This window comes from Rhamphochromis sp. 'chilingali' (genome assembly GCF_963969265.1).
Source record: "Rhamphochromis sp. 'chilingali' genome assembly, chromosome: 9".
Classification (NCBI taxonomy): domain Eukaryota; kingdom Metazoa; phylum Chordata; class Actinopteri; order Cichliformes; family Cichlidae; genus Rhamphochromis; species Rhamphochromis sp. 'chilingali'.
In genome coordinates, this window is record NC_137936.1 from 33,678,494 (window position 1) to 33,700,240 (window position 21,747).

General features: G+C 40.0%; 1 protein-coding gene across 1 annotated transcript; it reads left to right on the top strand.

Annotated features, from left to right (window-relative positions):
• The first annotated feature begins 4,618 nt into the window (after nt 1–4,618).
• On the top strand, nt 4,619–21,051 carry apcdd1l (adenomatosis polyposis coli down-regulated 1-like). Its single transcript, XM_080891548.1, has 4 exons — nt 4,619–5,174; nt 14,440–14,623; nt 14,795–15,314; nt 19,655–21,051. The coding sequence occupies exons 1-4, from the start codon at nt 5,096–5,098 to the stop codon at nt 20,417–20,419; spliced, it is 1,548 nt and encodes a 515-aa protein (XP_080747674.1). The 5' UTR covers nt 4,619–5,095; the 3' UTR covers nt 20,420–21,051.
• Nucleotides 21,052–21,747: the final 696 nt, after the last annotated feature.

A 21,747-nucleotide genomic window follows, 5' to 3' on the forward strand; every position in this document is an offset into this window, starting at 1 on the left:
GTTTATGTGATATGTTATCACTAGTAAGCAATAAGCAATAACCAAAGCCTATTTCTGTGGAACCTCCTTCTCTCTTGTCTCTTGTATGTGTTCAGTTTTTCTCAACAGAATAAGGGAAAGAAGCGAACAAAGGAGAAAGTAAAAAGCGAATTGCTGTTCAATGCACATTGACTTTTAGCCCTACTGGGGGCGCTGACAGCTTGCAGAGCGACCAAAAACCGCCTCTGTGCTTCTGCGCCACCAGAATACAAAATAACCGGCATGAATGAATCCACTTTAAAGCTCAGAGTGTGAATATATGGTCCACGTGAAAGTGGATGTGATTTTTCGAGCCTATGCATGTGTGTTGAGGTGTAGGACATATGCCTAAGCAAACACACACCACACACACAGCCCACCGCAGTTGATAGCTCCTGCTCGGTGGAAACGTATCAGTTTCAAGATTGAGAAATTATTTGATTATAAAATAGCGTTGACTGTGTGTTCTTCTGCAACTCATGCCAGCTCCTGGATTCATATGCCAGCAGGCCGAGCCCAGCAATTTGTGTGGGAGTCAACGTGTGTGTGTTTTTGTGTGTATCCGCCTGTGTGTTAGAGTCAGGAAATAGAAAAAGGGAGTGAGGCTGAGATTGAAAAATTGCTAATGCATGCATTTACATAAACACCAGAGCTCCATCACTGATGTACGTGTTTGTACGTGTGTGTTTGTGTGCATGTGTTTTTGCGTGTGCATTTCTGAGAGGACTCTGAGTTGATCAAAGCTTCTGACACCCCAGGCAGTGTCCTCCTGAGGGAGCCAGCTGTCAGATCTGGGATCAGAGATCAGCCGCTTCTGTCCTCCCTTCTCTTCACTCTCTGTGGGGTCTGTCACAGCAAGTTAGCACTTCGCCAGAGGCACTAATCAACAATCAGATTAAGCTCTCTTGAAATGATAGCTGGGACGGCTGGCAGCCAGGACGGACATGTCCAAAGGAGCCAAAGGAGTCCTATTGAATCTCAACCTTGAACCTCAGATGCTGGAAAACAAGTTGTGTTAAGCATCCTGAGACAGCGTCTTTTCGGGGTCTAAATGCTTCTTCGGTTTCAAAAAACAAACAAACAAAGAAGCACTAACTAGAGCTTACTATTAATTCTTTAAAGTGATTGGTGTATTTGTTCTACCAGGTTTTTCAATCAAGCATAATGGCTGTGATTTCGTGAAAAGAGGATTTACAAAACTGAGAAAGGTAAATTGAACAGTTATCAATAAACTGGCTCTCTTTAAGATGGAATCCAGTGTTCTGGATGAGGTGTTTCTAAAAAAAAACAAAAAAACAGAAGAAAACATGCTGAGCTTTTCTAATTTTAGACATACAGAAATGACAAAACTAAATGTCAGTTAGCTTTTGGAGACCAAGTGAAGCATAGAGTACATAAATAATGAATAATAATGAATAATTTCTTGAATAATCAGGCCTTATCTTATCTTAATGACCTTATAGTACCGTATTACTACAATAGAGCTCTTTGCTCTCAGACTGCAGGTTTACTTGTATTTAAAAGCAGAATGGGAGGCAGAGCCTTCAGTTTTCAGGGCCCTCTTCTGTGGAACCATCTTCCAGTTTGGATTCAAGAGGCAGACACCTTGTCTACTGTTAAGATTAGGCTTAAAACTTTCCTTTTTTGATAAAACATAAAGTTAGGGCTGGATTAGGTGACCCTGGATCCTCCTATAGTTACTTTGTAAATGGTAAATGGCCTGTATTTATATAGCGCTTTACTAGTCCCTAAGGACCCCAAAGCGCTTTACAATTGTAATAGGTCTATGCTGCTGTGGAATTCCCATGATGCATTTTTCTTCTTCTCTCACTTTTTTCACTCACTATATCTTTACACAATACTCTACATTGAATGATTAGATATTATTTATCTCTGGATCTCTTCCACAACATGTCTGTTCTTCTTGAAAATGTCTTCATCCACTAAACACAGCAGGTGAGGGTTCAATTATCATCCATATTATCCAATTATCAGGGGCGATCGTAGCTCAAGAGTTGGGAGTTTGTCTTGTAATCGGAAGGTTGCTGGTTCGAGCCCTGGCTTGGACAGTCTCGGTCGTTGTGTCCTTGTTGCCTACTGATGGTGGTCAGAGGGCCCGGTGGCGCCAGTGTCCGGCAGCCTCGCCTCTGTCAGTGCGCCCCAGGGTGGCTGGGGCTACAATGTAGCTTGCCATCACCAGTGTGTGAATGTGTGTGTGAATGGGTGGATGACTGGATGTGTAAAGCGCTTGGGGGTCCTTAGGGACTAGAAAAGCGCTATACAAATACAGGCCATTTACCATCCACTTTCACTAATCAAATACAGGGATGTGGGAGGCTGAGCCTGTCCCTGGTGCTGTCATAAGGTAGAGAGGCTTTACAGTCTGGGCAGGTGAACAATCTATTGAAGGGCTAACACGGGGAGACATTCACACCTTTAGAATTGCCAGTTAAGCTAACATCCAGAATGGAAACATTCTGTGGGAGGAATCCAGGGTACCTGGAGAGAACCCATGCTGGCACAAGGATAACAACAAGGACACACTAAGACCCACTTTAGTGTGTCAGTTTAGCAGATGGACCCAAGGACAATGAGCTCTCACTTCACCAATCTTGCAGCACCAAAACTAATTAATATTGATTATGTGAAATTTGGTATTATTTTAATGTTTTTCTATTTAAAAGCATTAAAGCTGCTGCTAATGGAAGTATTCCCTACTTCCTAAATTTCTCAGAGTAGCTATTTATTCTATTCTTCTAATTTTCAGACTGTGATGTCTAAATCTGGTGCGTCAAATCTTTTTTTATACCGCAACATAACAAATTGGTATTGTTTGAAAGTAACTTTGTTTTTGTTTTACAAAATCCTCATTTTATTTCAACACTGTGTGTGAAAGTTTGAATTTTAAGTTTTTTTTCTGTGTTATGATATGTTTGACTAACTTGGTTGTGCATTTTAAAACTTCTCATATTGTCTGGCTGCTCACATTTCTCCCTTTTGGAGATGTTTTCCAATCTCAGCAATTAACTTAGGGACCACGAAGTTGTTATTAAAGGTACAAAGGCAACAATTCCCCCTCAAATTAAAAAAAAAGAAGAAGAAGAAAACACACACACACAAGCACACATATAAATATCCTTTAATACCCGTTTAGTCCTCCGTGACCTTGAGAATGTGGTGCAAAGACTGTGAGAAACTGTGCGCTGTTGCTTTGAAGACGATGGCTCAGGAAGAAAATGCTTAGGCCGCCTGACAATTGGCACAGAAAACTTAATATAAGCAGGATGATGCATTACAAATCTGCCATATAAAACACTACACCGGTGGTAAAATTGCTTCACCCAATTGCATTGGCCGTTGACTGCATATGTGTGTAATGGTAGGTCGGGAGTGTATGCTGCCCTGTCTGCGTGCCAGGGCTCCGGTCAGCCCACCCATCGCAGATGTGTTGCCAACTCTCACTTGGCAGGCACTTTGAAACCTTTCTTTACCTCTGCAGTGGTCAACACTGTCAACATCTCCATCAGACCACATGTATACGCAGAGCCTCTGAATCAGTGTGACTGGAGCGTCTGTCTATGCATGTGCCTTTTTTAATGATGTGTGCTGCAGGTTTGTGCAAACCGCGTGTGTGTGCGCAGCTGCTGCTGACATGTATTTGTGCCTTTTTTTTCCCCTCAGCTTAAAGGGTCAGTGCACCCAAACTGAAAGAAATGCACCCACGGGAGTTTGACCAGTAGATTGTTTTGATTTTATGTTAAAAACTTTGTGAGTTTGTATCACAAACACAGCATTAACAAATTTATGCTAAAACATTCAGCAGCAGCAGCATCTCTTCCCAGAAATTGTGTTTCCATTACTCCCAATATGCCACAAACCTCACTGTCAACAGTTTTCATTGGGACTATTTCTTTGGGAGAACTTAAATCCAATAAAAACTGTCTACAGTAAAGTCTTTGGAGTAGTAACTGAGCTATTTACACACATCTTTTTTATATATTAATTCCAATGCAAACTCACGCTGTCCCTCCAATCATTGTTCACACACATATTTTTTTCTTTTTTAAATTTAGACCAAAAATTTTAGGAAGATTTTTGGGGAAGTGGCTCAAGTTTGGTTGGAGTTATAAATGGAGAGGCGCAGTAATGCTTTGCTCTTCACTGCTAACAAGGCATAAAGCAGAGATTAATCTAGACCGAATCAAAAAATGTGTACTAGGTATACCTCAGTCTCAGCTTCACCACAGCTTTAATGAATAAATACTAGCAGGTGACAGTACTGACCCACACAAACTGACTTTTTTTTCTCCCTAATGTCACATACTGAGATTGCCGTTCCTTGCCTGAACCTATACATTCATTTTTATGCTGTTGTTTAACCGAGTCGTGCTGTGGGATTGTGACCGTAGCAGTAACTTCTTTTCATCCCTGCCCTTTTGCACCTTGCTCTGAAAGCTTCTCAGAGTCTTCGCTCAAGGAAGCTTGAAGCTCAATCCCCCTCCTCCACACACACAAACACACACACGCTGAAACTTTCCCTATATCTGCCCTCCCTTCTTCCATCCCTCTCTCTCTCTTTACTCCCTCCTCTCAGCTCAAAACTATAAGAGCCAGACAGGAGTGCACACACATACAATCCTCCTGCTCACACACACACACCCTCACTGCACATGCTTTGAGTGGAACAGATTCACAGTGCTGCACTGGAGTGAGACAACGGTGTATGATTGAGAGAGAGTTTATTCTCACCCCGCGTCAGCTCAAGGAAACCACCAGTGTGCAGAGGTTCATGAACGGATGACCTCAACAGAGGACCTTTTTTATCAGACCATGGAAGCCAAGAATTGGAGCTAAAAGAAAAGAAGAGTTTTTTTACTTGTTTGTTTGTTTTTTTAAACAAAAAACACCTTTTTGGCTGAAGTGGAAATTAGAGTTTTGTCTGTGGGATTACTGGGAACTTCATTCATGAGCTCTTGTCATGTTGGTATCCTGCATGATTGTTTCTTGTTGACAGGAGCCATCTCTGTGTTTTGGATTTCCCACGGATCACAGTTTATATTCTGAACACAGTGTGTGAATGAAGGGCGCGGGAGCAGGAAACATGTCAAGCGGACGATTCAGTCACCTGTTGAGGGGTGTCTGGTTTCTGTGGCAAGGTGAGTTCAAGCACTGACTTCGGCGTAGTTAATTGGTGTAGATTTTGATTCTTGAAAAATGTTGAAGAGAAATGTTATTTTACAGTAGGCTTAAACTCACAAAGACCACGAGTCATGTAAAATTTACATTTTACACTTCAGCAGGTAATCCGGAGCTACAGATACCCCCTTGTAATCAAATGTTTCACTAGGAAAAGAATAAGAGACAGTAAATGCTTACTCTTATAAGAACTAGAGCTAGAACTTTAGATTGGAGAACGAACACATGGTCAGACAAAAAAAACAGAGATTAAAGCTGACATCTTCATAATTATAAGGAAGTCATTATGCTATTTGTCACAATTCAAATGAAAGCTCAACATGTGGATCACCACTTTGAAAAATTAAACACAAATTATGCTGATGTTAGACTTATGAATAGCCCGTCTGTGTTCCCCATCTCCCCCTGTGAGCGTCTTCAAAGCGTTTGTGGCCACTGGAGGAGTCTTCAAAAAGGGGCTCAAGCTGGTGCCTTTAAACAATGGCTCCCTAGGAGCAGAGAAGCGTGGCCCTGGAACTAATGTTGCCATTATGTTAATGGTTAGAATAACAGCAGACAGCCATTACTGACCCTACCTCAAGCTGCTGTGCCGAGCTGATGATCTGTCCGCTTGGCCTCGATCATGGAAGCAAAGCATTTTGGCCATCAGGGCTGGTTAGGGTGATGGGTGGCTGGAGGCAGACAGGAGGAGGCATCTGTCTGGTGCCAGCCTTACTTTCCCCTCCCTTCAGAACCATCTCCTGCTCAATGCTTCAGTAGTAGACTGGTATCTTTGAGCTTTTCGCTTCTTCCCCACTCAAGTTTGTCAGTGGGAGACCGGCAAGGTTGAGTCGTCAGCTCCACACAGGACAGTTCAAACTGTGCAGAAAGCCGCTTAGAGAAGCTTTAAAGAGGAATTTGTTTGGATTATGTATTTATAACTTTTGGCAGATGTTTTATTATTTCAGATTTGTGCTCCTTTCCTATACTAAGTAACAGCTCAGTTCTAAAAGTTAATCTTTTGAAAAACTTGTCATTTACCCACACTTTGTTGGGAGATTTTCTCCACCTTTGAACGTGTAAAAGGAAAGGTGACCAAGTATAACTGGATTTAAAAAACTCCTTCAGCACACATCCAGCTTGAACTGGATAATAAAATGTCTGATCCAACCCCTAATCATTTTTGTTTAAGCTACATCTTGGCTGTAGCAGGTTCCACCTCTCTCCAAGTACATGAAACAGCCACCAACCAGATCTCCAGAACCATCTCAAGCCAGGCTTTTGAATTAAGATGAAAGAATTAAAATTTCAGTTCCAAAAACATCAACGGACCATCAACTTCCCTGTCCACTATCTAAATCTTAAGTACCTTGGCTGTCCACCAAAAAAAAAAGACCACAATGAATGAAGGTGCTCGTATAACAAAGAATCCTCCTCGTTGTCAGACAGCTCAAAATCCAGCGTTGGGCTTCAATGTGCTGCTGGCTTTCAGAGACTTTTGAAAAACATCGTTGAAGAGTAAGTGGATGTGTTGGCTTGAGGAGACAGCTGTTTTACGCAGTACGACATTATGTGTGTGTGTGTGTGAGTTGTTGCTTTGTGAATAGGAGCCAGAGTTTGCTAACCACAGTGGAACTGGCAGCAGCATCCATTGGGCAAACCCCTGTTGATCCCTTGTCTAAATAAACGAGGCCGTTGGATTAAGCAGCTTACACTGTGATGAAAAGACAACAGTAGTTGTCCTTGTGCTGCCCTGGGGACAGAAGGATACTCCTGGCCTGGAAGGCTGTGATGAGATGCTGGGGTTAAAGCCAAAAGAAGAAACGGGGACCCAGGGTTAGAATAACACACTGGACCTCATGTTCTTAGGAAAACCTCTAAATCAGTCTGACCTTCGTCTGACTTTAGTGACAAGGGTGGAAGGAAAGGAAAGGGATATTCCTGCAAAACAGCCCTGGCTGAGAAAAATCTACTTTGCATGCTGTTGTGCGGAGACAGAGCAGGGCAGCAGTACATTATCTATGCCGTAAAGACTATAATTATAAATTCAGTAATTACAGTTTTGAATGCTAGTGCCTTAACAATGAGGGCATTGACTGTGTACCAAGTTGATCAAGCTTAACGTGTGTCAATAAAACTGTCAGAATCTAAATCAATAAAGAAAGGACTAAGTTTAGAAAAGCATACCATACCATCAGCATGCGTTCAGAAGTATTGTCAACATAGATTATTTTTAGTTGCCAAATCAAGGTTTGTGTCAGCCTGCATGAGAGTCCTCTCTCACGCCTTTAAATTTTTTCTTAGACAGCCCAGAATCACACAGCATAAATGTGCTGAAGGGATAATGATAACTTAGGCTGCTTTATAATAAATGTGTTAGCTCATCGAGGGAACAGGAGGTTTGGCTGAAGGGTTAGCTTCTACCAAATGAGAACTGCAGGTCCAGGTAACGCAGAAGATGTTTAATGTGTATTCTGTGTTTTTAGCAACAGGCACTGGGCACCAACATCTTCTATCTGTATTCAGCAGAACGGATTATTGAATAAAGTCCTCAAAGCATTATATGGAGGGATATATGAGTATCAATAGTCATTCACTGGTGTAGAACCAGAAGACAATAAATCCTTTATGGTTTAAAACAAACAGTAAATAGTAAATAGTAAAAAAAAAAAAAAAGAGCACTTTTTTAAAAGAAAAAAGTAGAACAACTGTTGTGCGGCCTGTTGTATTGAAATATTTACACCCCATGTTTGCGTACTCTTACCTTTTTGGATAAGATAAATAAAATTATTGTTTCTGCTGAACAGTGAAAATCTGTTGAAATAGTGGATCTTTTAAGAGTAAAAAGTTATTATGCAGGTGGTTGCATCGTCTAGATTAATTCAATTATTTAGATTAGAAGAGGAGCCGTGAGAAAAAATAAAACCACAAGCAGGAATATCAATCTTCACTGCGCATTGTGCACTATATGTGGATATCCTGCAAAACATTGTGCAGCCAGCACACACCCCTTCATTATCAGGTGCTGCAAGCCAAAACGCTTAGGAATCATTGGCTATTAACACCTATCCAAAATCTGGATGGCAGCTGAGTGAGTCAGGAAGCCTGAAAAAGCAGCTGTGAACTGTGAATAATGTGCAGCAGTCACCTAAATATGTGGAATGATGAGCTTCTGTAGCATTTAATGTTGCTTTTGAGAGAACGTGCACACATGCACCTCACTAATCTTGTCATTCTGGAGCACGAAGATGCCTCACCCCTCCAAACTCCACCCCTTACTGTCATGAACTTCGTTCACTTCATAAACCATTGACAGACACACGGAGAAAGAGAAGAAAATAAACAAAGACAGATGAAAGAAAGGAGAAATCTGAAATCCATCCAGGACAAATGAGGCGTAAATATCATGGCTTTTTCATCAGGGGGCGAGAAAAGTAATCAGGCGGAGAGGAAGGAGGGCCAGGAGGGTACAGGCACTTCAGGGACAGTTTAGGGAGTTTGATCCACAGCACAAAGAGTGATCAGAGCACAGAAAGAGGGTAAGGATGTAGTTAAAAGAAGAAGAAGAAGAAGAAGAAGAAGAAGAAGAAGAAGAAGAAGAAGTTGGAAGATTTATTTAAAATACTGGGGGGATTGGTCCAACACTGCCTTCATGTCAACACATTATTTGGATATTTTTCCCTCACCTAGGCTGCCTCCATTTTGGCAGCTTTAGAGATTCTCTGTTAAATATTTTCAGAAGTAGCTGTGAAGAAGACACAGACATCTCTCTCCGTGATGGACCAGCTGTGCGGTCAACTTCAACGTCATGCACTTGATTCCCCGCAAGCCCTGAATTAAAAGTGCCAGGATCTGGTTCTTGTTTTTACAGGATAGCTCCAAATAAAGACGTACATAAAGCCTTATTTTTAACGTGGCTCTGTGGATGAGACGTGAGAGAGGAGAGCGAGCGCTGCCAGACCGTAATCACAAATGCAAACAAACAAACAGAGGGCAACCCGGAGGTCTCATATAAATGGTAACCCTTCTGCAGTCTACTGTGCATCAATGTGTGCAGTGTGTTTTTTGTGAAAGTGTACGTATGTGCGTGTGTAGGGGGGAACTGAAGGAATATATGAGCTCAAAGACAGGTAGATTACTTTGGCTGGTCATCAGTCAGATGAGGCGAACGCCAGTGTTAGTGGGGATGACAGACTGACCGTCCAGACCACACGCAGCTCACAGGCTGCGGCACTGACCTCTGGTGGAAGAATTGTAAATCTACACGATTTAGAGGAATGATTTTTGCTTGTGGATTCAGCAGTGTTTTGTAAGGCTTGATGGCAATTAAAAGAGCCGGAGTGCATCAAGGGGTAGAGTAGGAAGGTGGCTTTAATCCTGTCATTCCAGAATTTGTCACATTCTTCTCAATAAGGGAACAGCTTTGAAGGCAATTGTTGGATTCATCTATTGGATAATAAAACAAAACGACCTGTTGTTTTTTTTGACACTCCAGAATGTGAAGATTAATATAAGAAATTAGCATAGAGCAGCAAACGTCCCCTACAGAAGAACTTTTCTCCTGGTCTTGGCTTTAAAATAATTATGAACACAATAAAGATTCTGGATGCTATCCCAGCCATTATAGGGCAAGAGGCAGGGACTAGCACAGAGAGACAGACACCTACTGAAACCTATGGGCACTTTAGAATCATCAGTTAACCTAATCCCACTAATTATATTTCTTTGGACTGTGGGAGGAAACCAGACTACCCAGACAGAACCCAGAACACCCTGCAAAGAGAGGGGTCAGATGGTGGAGCTGAACTCAGGACCTTTTTCCTATGAGCCAACAGTGCTAACCACTGCAGCATGCTGCCTTTCTGCCTTCCCATAAGATGAGCGGAAGAAAATGGATGAATGTAAATAAAAATGCAGAAACAGTGAGTCGCTGAATGTAGAAACCTGTAAGCTTACTTTTCTGATAAGTGATTTCTCTTTAATGCTTATTAGTATTTTTCTATCAAGTCATAAGGCTGCATGAAACCCACATTGTATGTAGTCAGTAACATATTCTTTCTGGATATTGTTGAATACTGTAAATTCTGATGTCTTTGAGGAAACTAGACTTTGGCTTTAGGAATTATAATGTTCCTGCAGCATTTCTGTAAAAAATGTGACAAAGAAGATTTTTGTCGCGGTTAAAGAAAGAGAAGAGGCTGATTTGGGGGGTTAAGGTGAGGACCTGGAGTTATATTTCAAAGTAATTAACTGTTTAATGAGATTAGAAAAAGAAACACTAAAATAACAGTCTAATGTCATCCAAGAAGTATACAATTATTAAATATTCTGATCAACACAGTAGTGTAAAATTGTTGAAGATTATAGAAAGCATACTATTATGAATACCTTAATGCTGGTAAATCTAGTTCTTTAGCGCATGGTCACTGTACATTACTCTAAATGCTATTACACGTTCTGTAAAGATAATTTCTACCTTTTAAAAAGTATTTAATAAATTCAGCTACTTCCACAAGCATCAAATCCATCTTTAAGCTTAAATGTAACTTTCAAGTCTCAGTCTTACATAAAGTTTTACTGGTATATGTAATGAAATCTGTTTTAAAAGATGCACTGACCACTATGCTGTGACAGGCCATATGAGTGGGAAGTTTTAGGGCCCGCTGTGGAAAAATAAATCAGTAGGAACCATTGCAGGGTAAAACTAATGCAATGTGACTGCCTGTGTAGGAAGTGAATCAAGTAAAATAGTCCCCCATCTCCTCCAAATGGAGACTGGGATTGGATATTATCATATGTATTACACCATCACCTCACTTGTGGTTGGAATAGGGCTCTTTTGTAGAAGAATACTTAAAACCCCACGATGAGCAATTTTGTTTTACTAAGCTCTGCTTTTATGAGCACTCTTTTAGTAAATGCAACCATATGCCCAACTGGAAGGAGATCCAAGAGAGGGAAAGGGACTGAATGACAAGTGACCTCAAGAAACACTCTATAGAAATGCTTTGGCAAGAACAGAAAGTCCAATATACCAGTCCAAATGACTCCACATCACAGACTGGGACTCTTGTCTCTGTGTCCATTCATTGTGCTCTATGCCAGTAACCACTTAGGCAACATGTTGCATGGACAGATAACACAAAACAGACCAATTGGATGACTTGTAAGGAGCCGTGGAAATTAATTAATCCTGATTAGTATTTCTGCTCCGGGTTCTCCCAAAGGAGCCCAGCTGGGACTGACTGACCGGGTTTCTTCACCAGCTGCAGTGACAGGGAGCATAAACAAACACATCACCACATAGGGGAAATTGCAAACATGTTTCATTGCCTGTGACAGCAAAAAGAAGAATTAATCTTATCAACATACCGACAGACTGCTGAAAGGAGGAAAAATTTGCTTTGAGTTTGAGTCTGGCTTTGTGGTCGATGGATGTACAGGTCAGACTTTACGGTTGTGTGTTTGTTTATGTGTGTGAGCATCAGCTGGAAGGACGTTGGGAAACGACTGAGCAGCACACATGTCTGCGGCTGTGGTCAGTGTGTGTGGGAAGCATTCCAAGAGCAAAGGGAACAAAAAATATCCTCCATTTGACACTAACAAGGTTAATAAATGCAGATCCGTCAGCCTCCATCTTGGAGCCTTTTAAAGGAAAATCAACATCACACACTTTCCGTTCAAAAGTCCTTGAGCTTCATTTGCTGAGCCATGGGAAAACCGAGTGGTCTGTGGGTCCTCATAGCTGAAACTTGCACAACTTACTCCAAACTCAAATGTAGCCTCGACAGGTGATCTTCTCCCTGAAAAATGTGGTGTAAGCTTACTAAAAGTAGTAAAGGGAGAATGTGACAGTTATGGGAGTAAAAGGAATAATAGAGCAAGTAAAAAGGAAAGGGAGGAAAAACTAGGCGGAATACTTAAAAAGAAACTTAAAGCAAAAGTGCAACAATTTCTAATGTTTTCAGCAAAAGACTGTAGCACTTAAAAAGCACTTTCGTGGATAGAGCCTGATCTGCATGTAGCAGTTTTACAGTTTTACTGTTTACATTCAGTGCTGCCATCTTGGATAGCTAAATCAGGGTATGTTGATCTGTTCCCACTAATATTGCCATTTCCAACTTGAGGGGGTGTCTCACAAAAAATTCCTGACTGGTAAATCAAAATTTCTAACATATTCTAGAATGCGCCACTAGCTAGCAGTCATATACACTCATTGGCCGCTTCATCAGGAACAGCAGCTCGTTAACACAAATATCTAAACAGTTAATCACATGGCAGCAACTCAAGACATTTTGGCATGCAGACATGGTCTGGACATCCTGTTGAAGTTAGAACTGAGCAACAGAAAGGGGAAGAAAAGTGATTTTGAATAGTTGGAGCTATCTCTAACGTTCACAGAGAATGATCCAAAAAAGAGAAAATATCCAGTGAGCGGAGGTTCTCTGTGCGAAAATATCTTGTAGGAGTCAAAGGTCAAAGCAGAATGGCCAGACTCCTCCATGCAGACAGAAAGTCAAAAGTAACTCAAATAACTACAGGCTACAACCACGTTTTACAGAGAAGCATCTCTGAACATACAACATGTCAAACTCTGAAGCAGGTGGGCTACACCAGTCAGCTAAGAACAGAAAACTGGAGCTGCAATTCACACAGGCTCACTCAAATTGAAGACTGGAAAAATGCTGCCTGGTGTGATGAGTTTTGACTTCCGCTGGGACATTTGGAAGGCAGGATCTGATCTTGGCATATAACATGAAACGATGGATCTTTCCTGCTTTATATTAGCATTATAAACTGGTGGTACTGGTGTCATGGCGCGGGGACTGTTTTCTCCTCACACCTTGGGCCTCTTGGCACCAATTGATTAAATGCTACAGCCTACCTGAGCATTGTTACAGACCATATCTGTCCCTTCATGACCAGAGCACACCATTCTAATGGCTACTTCCAGCAGAAATCACACACACAGTGTCACAAAGTTAAGGCCATCACAAACTGGTTTGCTGAACATCACAGTGCAGAGTCTCAAGCCAATAGAGCTCCTTTGGGATGTGGTGGAAGAGGCGATTGACATTATGGATGACCAGCTGACATGTCTGTGGCAACTGTGCGATGCTATCATGTCAATATGAACCAAAATCTCTGAGGAATGTGCCCAGAAAATGACAGCATTAGATAGAAGGCTGATACCACACTCTAAGCAAAAACACAGTCATTCTGTCCACATGTGACAATATTCCCCTACCAACACACTTTCACAAGTTCATTGTGTAAAGGTTACATGAAATGGTAAAAGCCTAATGAGGATATTTCAAGTCAACAAATGAAAATGAATGCAACAGAAGATGGAGGCATCTGCGAGAACACATGTAGCTTTGCTTTTTGACATTTCTTTTGGGGGGATTTAAAGCTGAAGCCATAACTTTGACACACGCAAAAGTACGCACATTGCCCAGACAGACCCCAGAGGGCTTCCTCATGTTGCAACCATGAGGGTGCAATCAGAAAATCCTATCGCTTTGGTCTGGTTGGAAACCACACCAGAGCACTCGACCTTGTTGGCAACACACGCATTGAGGTGAAATTGCAGTTAAGATTAATGGCAGACACACTGCAGATGTGCAAATGTCAGATCAATAAAATGCTATAGAGTGAATACGGCGTTCCTTTGGATTAGCTGTCAGTGTTTGGGAAAACTCAAGAACAAGAACATTAATCATCATGAGTGTTTTTCTTAAAATCATATTATCAGCAGATGTGTTTGGCTCAGTTGGCCTGCTGCTGTTGCTGACCCACCCGTTTGCATTATTGCAATTTTTTGAGAAAAACAAAATATAACTATATATACAGTACAAAGACTACACACTCCCACACAAACACTTCCACTCACACCTCCTGTCTCAAAGCAAACTAAAAGCCTGTATGTTGCAGCTGCAGGCTGATTGAAGTGACAAGCCAAAATTTTAGCACTGATACAAAGGTCCTGTTTTACAGCCATGTATGGATAAATAGCAGTCTTTCTCCTCATTACATAGAAAATTCAACAAAAGTACAATCCCAAAAGAGTTTGGACTGAACTGCAGTGAATCTAGCTTGTTTGAAATGTGAATATAACCAATAGGCTCTTAGCATTTCCATTTATTTTCTAATGACGGAGGCTGAGAGTCTTCCCATGCCATGGAGCGAAGCATTTGTGTTGATCAGATGGGATAACTGACACACTGTTTTGATTTTTCTTTCCAGCTCTGTTGGTGGTAGGAACAGGGACAAAACTTTGGGAGGTGCCAACAGGTCCATTTGCATCCTCCTCCAACTTCAGTGAGAGCCTCCAGTGGGAGCCCCACTGTCAGTACCATAACATACAGGACAGAGTGAGAATCACAGCAGATATACCACCACAACTGGATGGTACTTGGGTATCAATAAGGTACAAATTCATATAGAGCAATGATAATGACCCTCCATCTTAAAAACAAAAGCCAAATCAAGACCTGTCCCAAATAATTCAATACTTCAGAGTCATCTCTGTCATACTTAAGAACTTGAAAGCTATCCATAAAAACAATTGCCTATATAATTTTTCTCCTTCTGCATTTAGATGCGAAGTTCGTCCTGGTCCAGAGTTTCTTACCCGCTCCTACACTTTCCATCCCAACCGTCACTTCCAGGCCCTGCAGCACTACTATACCGACAGCAGCTGCGAGGATCCTAGCTACTCCCTGATAGTCAGGGGAAAGATCCGTCTGCGCCAGGCCTCTTGGATCACTCGTGGGGCTACTGAAGCTGAGCATCACCTCAGCAAAGTGGCCATTGTGGTTCATAGCCTTGCAGCCAAACAGAGGTTGGCCTCCAGGCTCCCTTCAACATGCGTAGGTCTCAGCCTGGGTCGAGTGGTGCCAGGGAAGCTCTACGAGCTATACAACACCCGGGCAGGGAGGGGATGTCTGGAAGCACTGGGTTTCTCCATGATGGAGATGGGTTTAGTACGAGTAGAAACGCAATACCACAGCCATGGAAGGAAGGTCCAGGAGCTGTTCTTGGGGGATATCCACACTGACTGGACACAAAGAACTCAGTACAAACCTACTGGGTACCAGCAACCACTGCAGAATGCCATGGTAAGACAGTACGGTGATTTTTTATCAATAAGCACTGAAAGCAGTTTCTGTTCATTTCATTTCATTTATTTATTTATTTCACACTTGGTACAACAGTTTCCACAGTTAGTTCTTTCAGACAAACCAACCACACTTTCTATCAGTAAAGCACTGCAACCATGTGTGAAAAGGAGCAGGAAGAAGAAAATATTCTTGTTAAACCCTGCCCCCTATCTACAATCCAACTTATATTGCAAGTGGGCACCAAAAATTAAGGAACAAACTAACATTAACATTTATCTCCGGTCCTAAATCAAACCAAACAACAAATTTACAATCAGAACATACCACTCCACATAGTAACAAGGAGAAATGATAAGTAAATAAAATAAATGAGGCAAAAAAAAAATGGATCCTTTGTCAATTAACTCCAATTTCATTCACATTCTTCATATTGAGTTATCGTTTTAGACATGTAACACTTTTTAAAACAATGAAAATTTATACAATTCTTTAAATTATAATGAAGAGAGTTCCACAGTCGTATACCCCTAACCGTTGGACTCATTAATCTTTGTGTAGTCCTAGCTAGCTGATGCTTAAAATAAAATTTCCTTCTGCTGTCTTCTGCCCCCAAACACATTAAAAATACTCTTTGTAACTTAAAAGGCAAAATTATTTTTAGCCTTAAACATAATTAATAGTGTCCGTAGTTTCACTAAATCTCCTAATTTTAATAATTTCGATTTTATAAATAATTTATTTGTATGTTCTCTATATTTAACATTATGAATCATTTGTATCACTTTCTTCTGTAATAAGTTTAGAGGTTTTATAGTATTCTCATATGTATTCCCCCAAACTTCACCACAGTAACTAAAGTATGAGAAAAACAATGAAAAATATAAAATGCGCATTGTTTTGTAGTCTAATAAATCTCTTACATTTCCCAAAATATAAATGTTTTTAACCATCTTCTTTCTAATATATTCAATATGTGATTTCCACGTCAAATTTTCATGTACTATTACACCCAAAAAGCGAAAATCAGTAACTCTTTCAATCAATTCTCCATTAATGGACATAATGACTTCTTCCTCCTTTACACGATTGCCAAATATCATGAATTTCGTTTTTTGTCAGATTCAAAGATAATTTATTTACATCAAACCATTTTTTAAATCTTAACATCTCAGAAATCATAATTTCAACCAAATCTTTCAAATTCTCTCCAGAGCAATAAAAATATGTGTCATCTGCAAATAGAATAAAATTTAACCTTTTTGATACGTCACAGATATCATTAATATACAAATTAAAACGTTTAGGTCCCAAAATAGAACCTTGAGGAACGCCACATACAATCTTTAATCTTTCAGAGGTATTGCCGAGATAATGTACATATTGCGACCTATTTTCTAAATAACTCATTAACCAATTCAATGCCACTCCTCTCACACCATAATTATACAATTAAGAAATCAAAAAAGAATGTTGTAATGTGTCAAAAGCTTTTTTTTAAATTAACGAATACCCCAACTGTGTATTTATTATTATGGGTTGCAGATGAAATATCGTCAATGAAAGTCAACAATGCTAATGCCAATGATCTATTTTTAAGAAATCCAAATTGATTTTCATTTATTAGTTGATTTTTTTCAATAAAACTATCAAGTCTTTGCGCAAAAAGTTTTTCAAGCACTTTTGAAAACTGTGTTAAAACTATGCTTATCTCTTGATTTATATAAGGGTATCACTTTTGCCACTTTCATTCGATCAGGAAATACTCCTGATTGTAACAAGAGATTTAAAATATCTCTTATACTACACTATACTTTAATACTTATACAGTCTAAAGTCTTTTTAATTATAACCATGTCTATACCATCACAGTCAGTAGATTTTTTATTATTTTTTTGAAAATATTTTTATTGAAAAAAGAAAACAACAGTACTTGCAGTTACCGAAATACAATCAACCTTTCTTCATTTTCCTAAGTAAATAAACATATATATATATATATATATATATATATATATATATATATATGAAAAAAAACATATATATATAAAAACACAATGCCCCCCCCAGTCCCACACAGATCAACACAACCATCAAACATATTAGAGGAATATAACAGTAACAAAAGTAGATTTAAACAGGCAATACCTCTAGACTAGCAAAATAAGAGATAAAGGGTTGCCACTTGTGAAAAAATTTGGCAACGTATATTTAGTTTTTTCAAGTTTTAAAAAAAACATGACACCTTTAAGCCACTGGGAAATAGTAGGATACTTAACAGACTTCCAATGCAACAATATTAGACGTCTCGCTAATAGGGATGTGAAGGCTATAATATCCTTTTGTGTGGAATCAAGTGTAAGTGAGCGAACAGGAATCCCAAATACAGCAATCAGAGGACAAGGATGAAGAGTTACCCCAAGAACAGTTGACATAATAGCAAAATACCCTGTCCAGAAACCTTGTAGCTCAGGACACAGAAAAAACATGTGACTAAGGTGACAAGGAGAACCATGGCATTTATCACATTTATTTTCCACTTCTGGATACAATTCAGAAAGTCTAGACTTAGAGAAATGCACCCTGTGTATGACCTTAAATTGAATAAGTCCAAGACGAGCACAGGAGGTGGAAGATCGTACCCTTGCTATAGCCTGTTCCCAAGACTCTTCATGTATACGAATTCCCAGTTCTCCTTCCCATGTACACTTAAGCTTAACATTAGAGTGGTTACTAAAAGACAGAATAGCATCATAGAGTTTCGAAATGGTTCCTCTGTGATGAGGAACAAATGATAACGTAGTTTCCCACTGCTGTTCTGGAGGTAAAAAAGATTTTTTATTTTTAAAGTTTTCTACAATTGCTATTTTCTTTTATGGTAATATCAGCTAAGAATATAGAATTAACCACTCTACTTTCTCCTTTCCAGACTTCCTCATATTCTGGGTCGTCATTTTTTCTAATTAAATTTGCTAAAGTAGGTCCAACATTTACAAAAAAAGAATTGAATTTGTTCAGTCATCGACAACTTGATTATTCTTAATGAAATAAATAGGCCGATCTGAGGGTGTGTTCTTGTTACCCAATACTTCTTTAAAAATATTCCAAATGCACTTAATATTATTCTTGTTTTCCTGAAAAAGTTTCATATAATAGTCTTTCTTGGCTTTCCTCAATATTAATACCAACTTATTTTTATAAGCAAGACCCTTAGTTATCCAAGGTTTCAAATTCTTATTCTTTTTCCTATACTTAAATGATACCAATAGACAATATTTATCATACAAGGCCAAGTAAGTGTTTAAAAATGCTCCATATGCAACGTTGACCTCATTAACATAAACTTCCTTCCAGTCCACTTCCATGAGATCTTGTCTAAACTTGTTAATTGCCTCGTTGTTTCTTAACCTTCTATGACTCACGAAACCAACTTCTTCCTTTCTTTTCATATTTAAATCAAAAGTACAAAAGACTGGTAAATGATCACTTATATCGTTTATGATGAGGCCACTCATAATATTACTCTCCAAGCTATTAATGAAAATATGATCAATTAGTGTTTCTGATTTATCCGTTATTCTACTCGGCTTTATAATTAAAGGATAAAATCCTTTTCCAAATAATAATTCAAAAAAATCTGACGCAGCCTGTTAATTAAGATAGATCAACACGTTACAGGCTGACAAACTGTTGTTGTTGTTGTTTTCAAACATCTAGGCAGTTTGGGTTTAGACCATATTATACATTTATAAAAAATAGTTTCTTCCAGGCCAAAAAACATTTTTTTAGTCTGGAAAATCTGCTCAATTTAGTCTTGAAGCAAAGCTCTCTAGGGGAAAAGATTAGTCAGTGAGACCATTAGTCAATCAACAGAAAATGTATCAGTCATTTACTGAGAAAAAATGTAAAACAGATTGTTTTCATGCCTGCAAAGCATTGCGGCTCTCAGTGTTGGATGGGGTGTTCGAACCACAAAGGAAGCCACGATATTTGGCAGGTAGCTGAAATGAAAATGTTCCACCGACAACACAGAGGTTGGCTAATGCCTATAACAGCACCTACATTTTCGTTGTTGCTGTTTAATTGTTTTTCAGAGCTTTTCAGCTTTATTCAGTAGCACGATGAATATTAGGAAAGCAGGGAGGGAGACACATTTGCATTTTAAACCAGCACCCTTTCACCATTTGTCACTCAAACTTGCCCCATCCTTCATGAAGCATAACTTCAAGCCTAATTAAAGAGGATTAAATATCAAAGCCAGTAATTCTAAAACGAGAAACGGACAGCATCTATTAAAAAAAATGCTTGGGGTCAACATCTAACATTCTTTTTTCTTGCAGCATCACATCCACCCCTGCCCTGTATGTGCTCTGGTGTACCGCTCCTCAGACCAGCGCCCCCCTGTGTTGCCCCGCAGCCCTGCAACCTATCTGTCTCTTGGAGGCCGATGGGTTAGCCAGCGCTGTGAAACCCGTCCCAATGTCCTCTTTCTTACCCGAGACTTCACCTTTAATCCCCACCAGCACGCCTGGGAGGGCATCTACCGGCACTATTCTGACTCTGCCTGCTCTCAGCCCACTTTCACCCTGAGAGCCTCAGGCCACTATGCTCAGGGAAACCCCTCCCCCAAAATCTCAGGAGCCTCTGAGTTTGTCTTCAAGGTAACCCAGGTCAGAGCCACAGCTATGGGGGAGCCCACAGCCAAATTGCTAAACAGTACAAAGCCAGGGAAGTGTGGTCGTGCTAGAGGATGGGAGGTCGGAGTAGAGCAGGACTTGACCCCCACAGACGGATGCACCGTGTTGGGTATCAAGCTGCCCCATAAAGAGTACGAGCTCTTCAAGATAGAGCTGGATCACAGGAAACACCCACTGCTGTTTATCGGCGAGAGGCCAACTGACGGGTCCAGTCCTGACCGACTGCTGAGGCGACCCACTTCCTTTCAGGCTCCCATGGTACTTTGCAGTGGGGGAAGCACACAGGCCGCCCGCTCAGGTTTTAACAGCAAGCAAGTACAGTTAGCAGCCAGTGGGACAGAGAGGCTTCCACAGCTGGTCCTGCTGGTGTTTGGATCTGTGCTTTGCGGCTGGCTCTGTGTTTACTAGACATTGTTCGCAAATCAAACCTGTTAAACAGCTGAAGCCAGTGATGGACATTTTTTCCTGGCAGCTGTTTTTCATTTTCCTTCCACATGATGACATGTTCATGACCACATGTGAAATAGGCAAGAAAGACATTTAGAAGATATATGCTGTCTGTAGGTTAACCTAAATGACTCACTTCATCTCCTTTTTCTAACAAATCTGTATAAAAGCCACCAATATATACAAATGCCATCGTTTCAGTATGTAAAACTTCATATATTCTTTTGAAACATGATACCTTTGTATGATAATCAAAATGATGCTCTCAAGTCGCAAACTGATTTCAAATGTGGGTCTTCATTAATATGCAAGCCAGGGCTATTTCAGTTACTTTTCACCAAGATGCAGTACAACTAATGCACTTTGTAAATAATATTTTATCAGCATATTGGTAAGAACAGTTACCATCACTGGTCAAGTTTTAGTGTATTAGTCTTTTTTCTATCAACAGCCAGTCTAAACAAATTAATGAAATTAATATTTATTTTATCCATTTATACTGTGCTTTTTTATAAAAATCTTTTTTTTGTCTAATATTTTAGTTAGTTTTGTCATTTAATATTTCCATGTCTATTAAAAGTTGCTTATCATAATATTTTTGTGAGATTCCTTTTCATCGTTCATATCATCAAGACAAAAGTTATGTGGGGTGCTCTATAAATTCAGTTTATTTTAACTAAACTTGATTTATATTACATTTCTACATTACAGAAATAGTCATCTAAAGGTACTTGATATTGCAAGGTAAAGACCTCATAATATTAGAGAAAGAAATCCAAGAATCCCCAAAGAGCAAGGACAATGGAGCAGTGTGGAAAAAACTCGTGGAACGTGTCCAGAGAGAGGTGTTTTTGTATGTAAGATATCAGACAGCTTCCCAACACTGACAGTGACCACAGATAACTGAGATTTGTGCTCCTTCTTTGTTCGCCCACTGTGCTGCACCTAACTGGATAAAATTTTAACTTAAATTTAGGTAGTATTACAAGAAATGTGTTTCTGACGACATTTGAGGCAGAAAAATGAGCCATGCATTCGCTGAATCTGTCTTCGTTTTAGATCAACAACAGCTATTTTTGGCTGGACAGTGTTTATTTGCATAGAGCAGCCTAGACCTCAGTGTTTTAAGACTTTGTTTGACAGAAAGAGCAGACTAAAGGGAAATGGCATGCAGCAAATGGCTGGTGGGTAGACTCAAATCAGACCGCCTGAGAAAGGACATGAGCCTTCAGTACATGGGCCACATGATTTACTGGGTAGGCAGATATCAACCTGTGAATGTGGAGCAG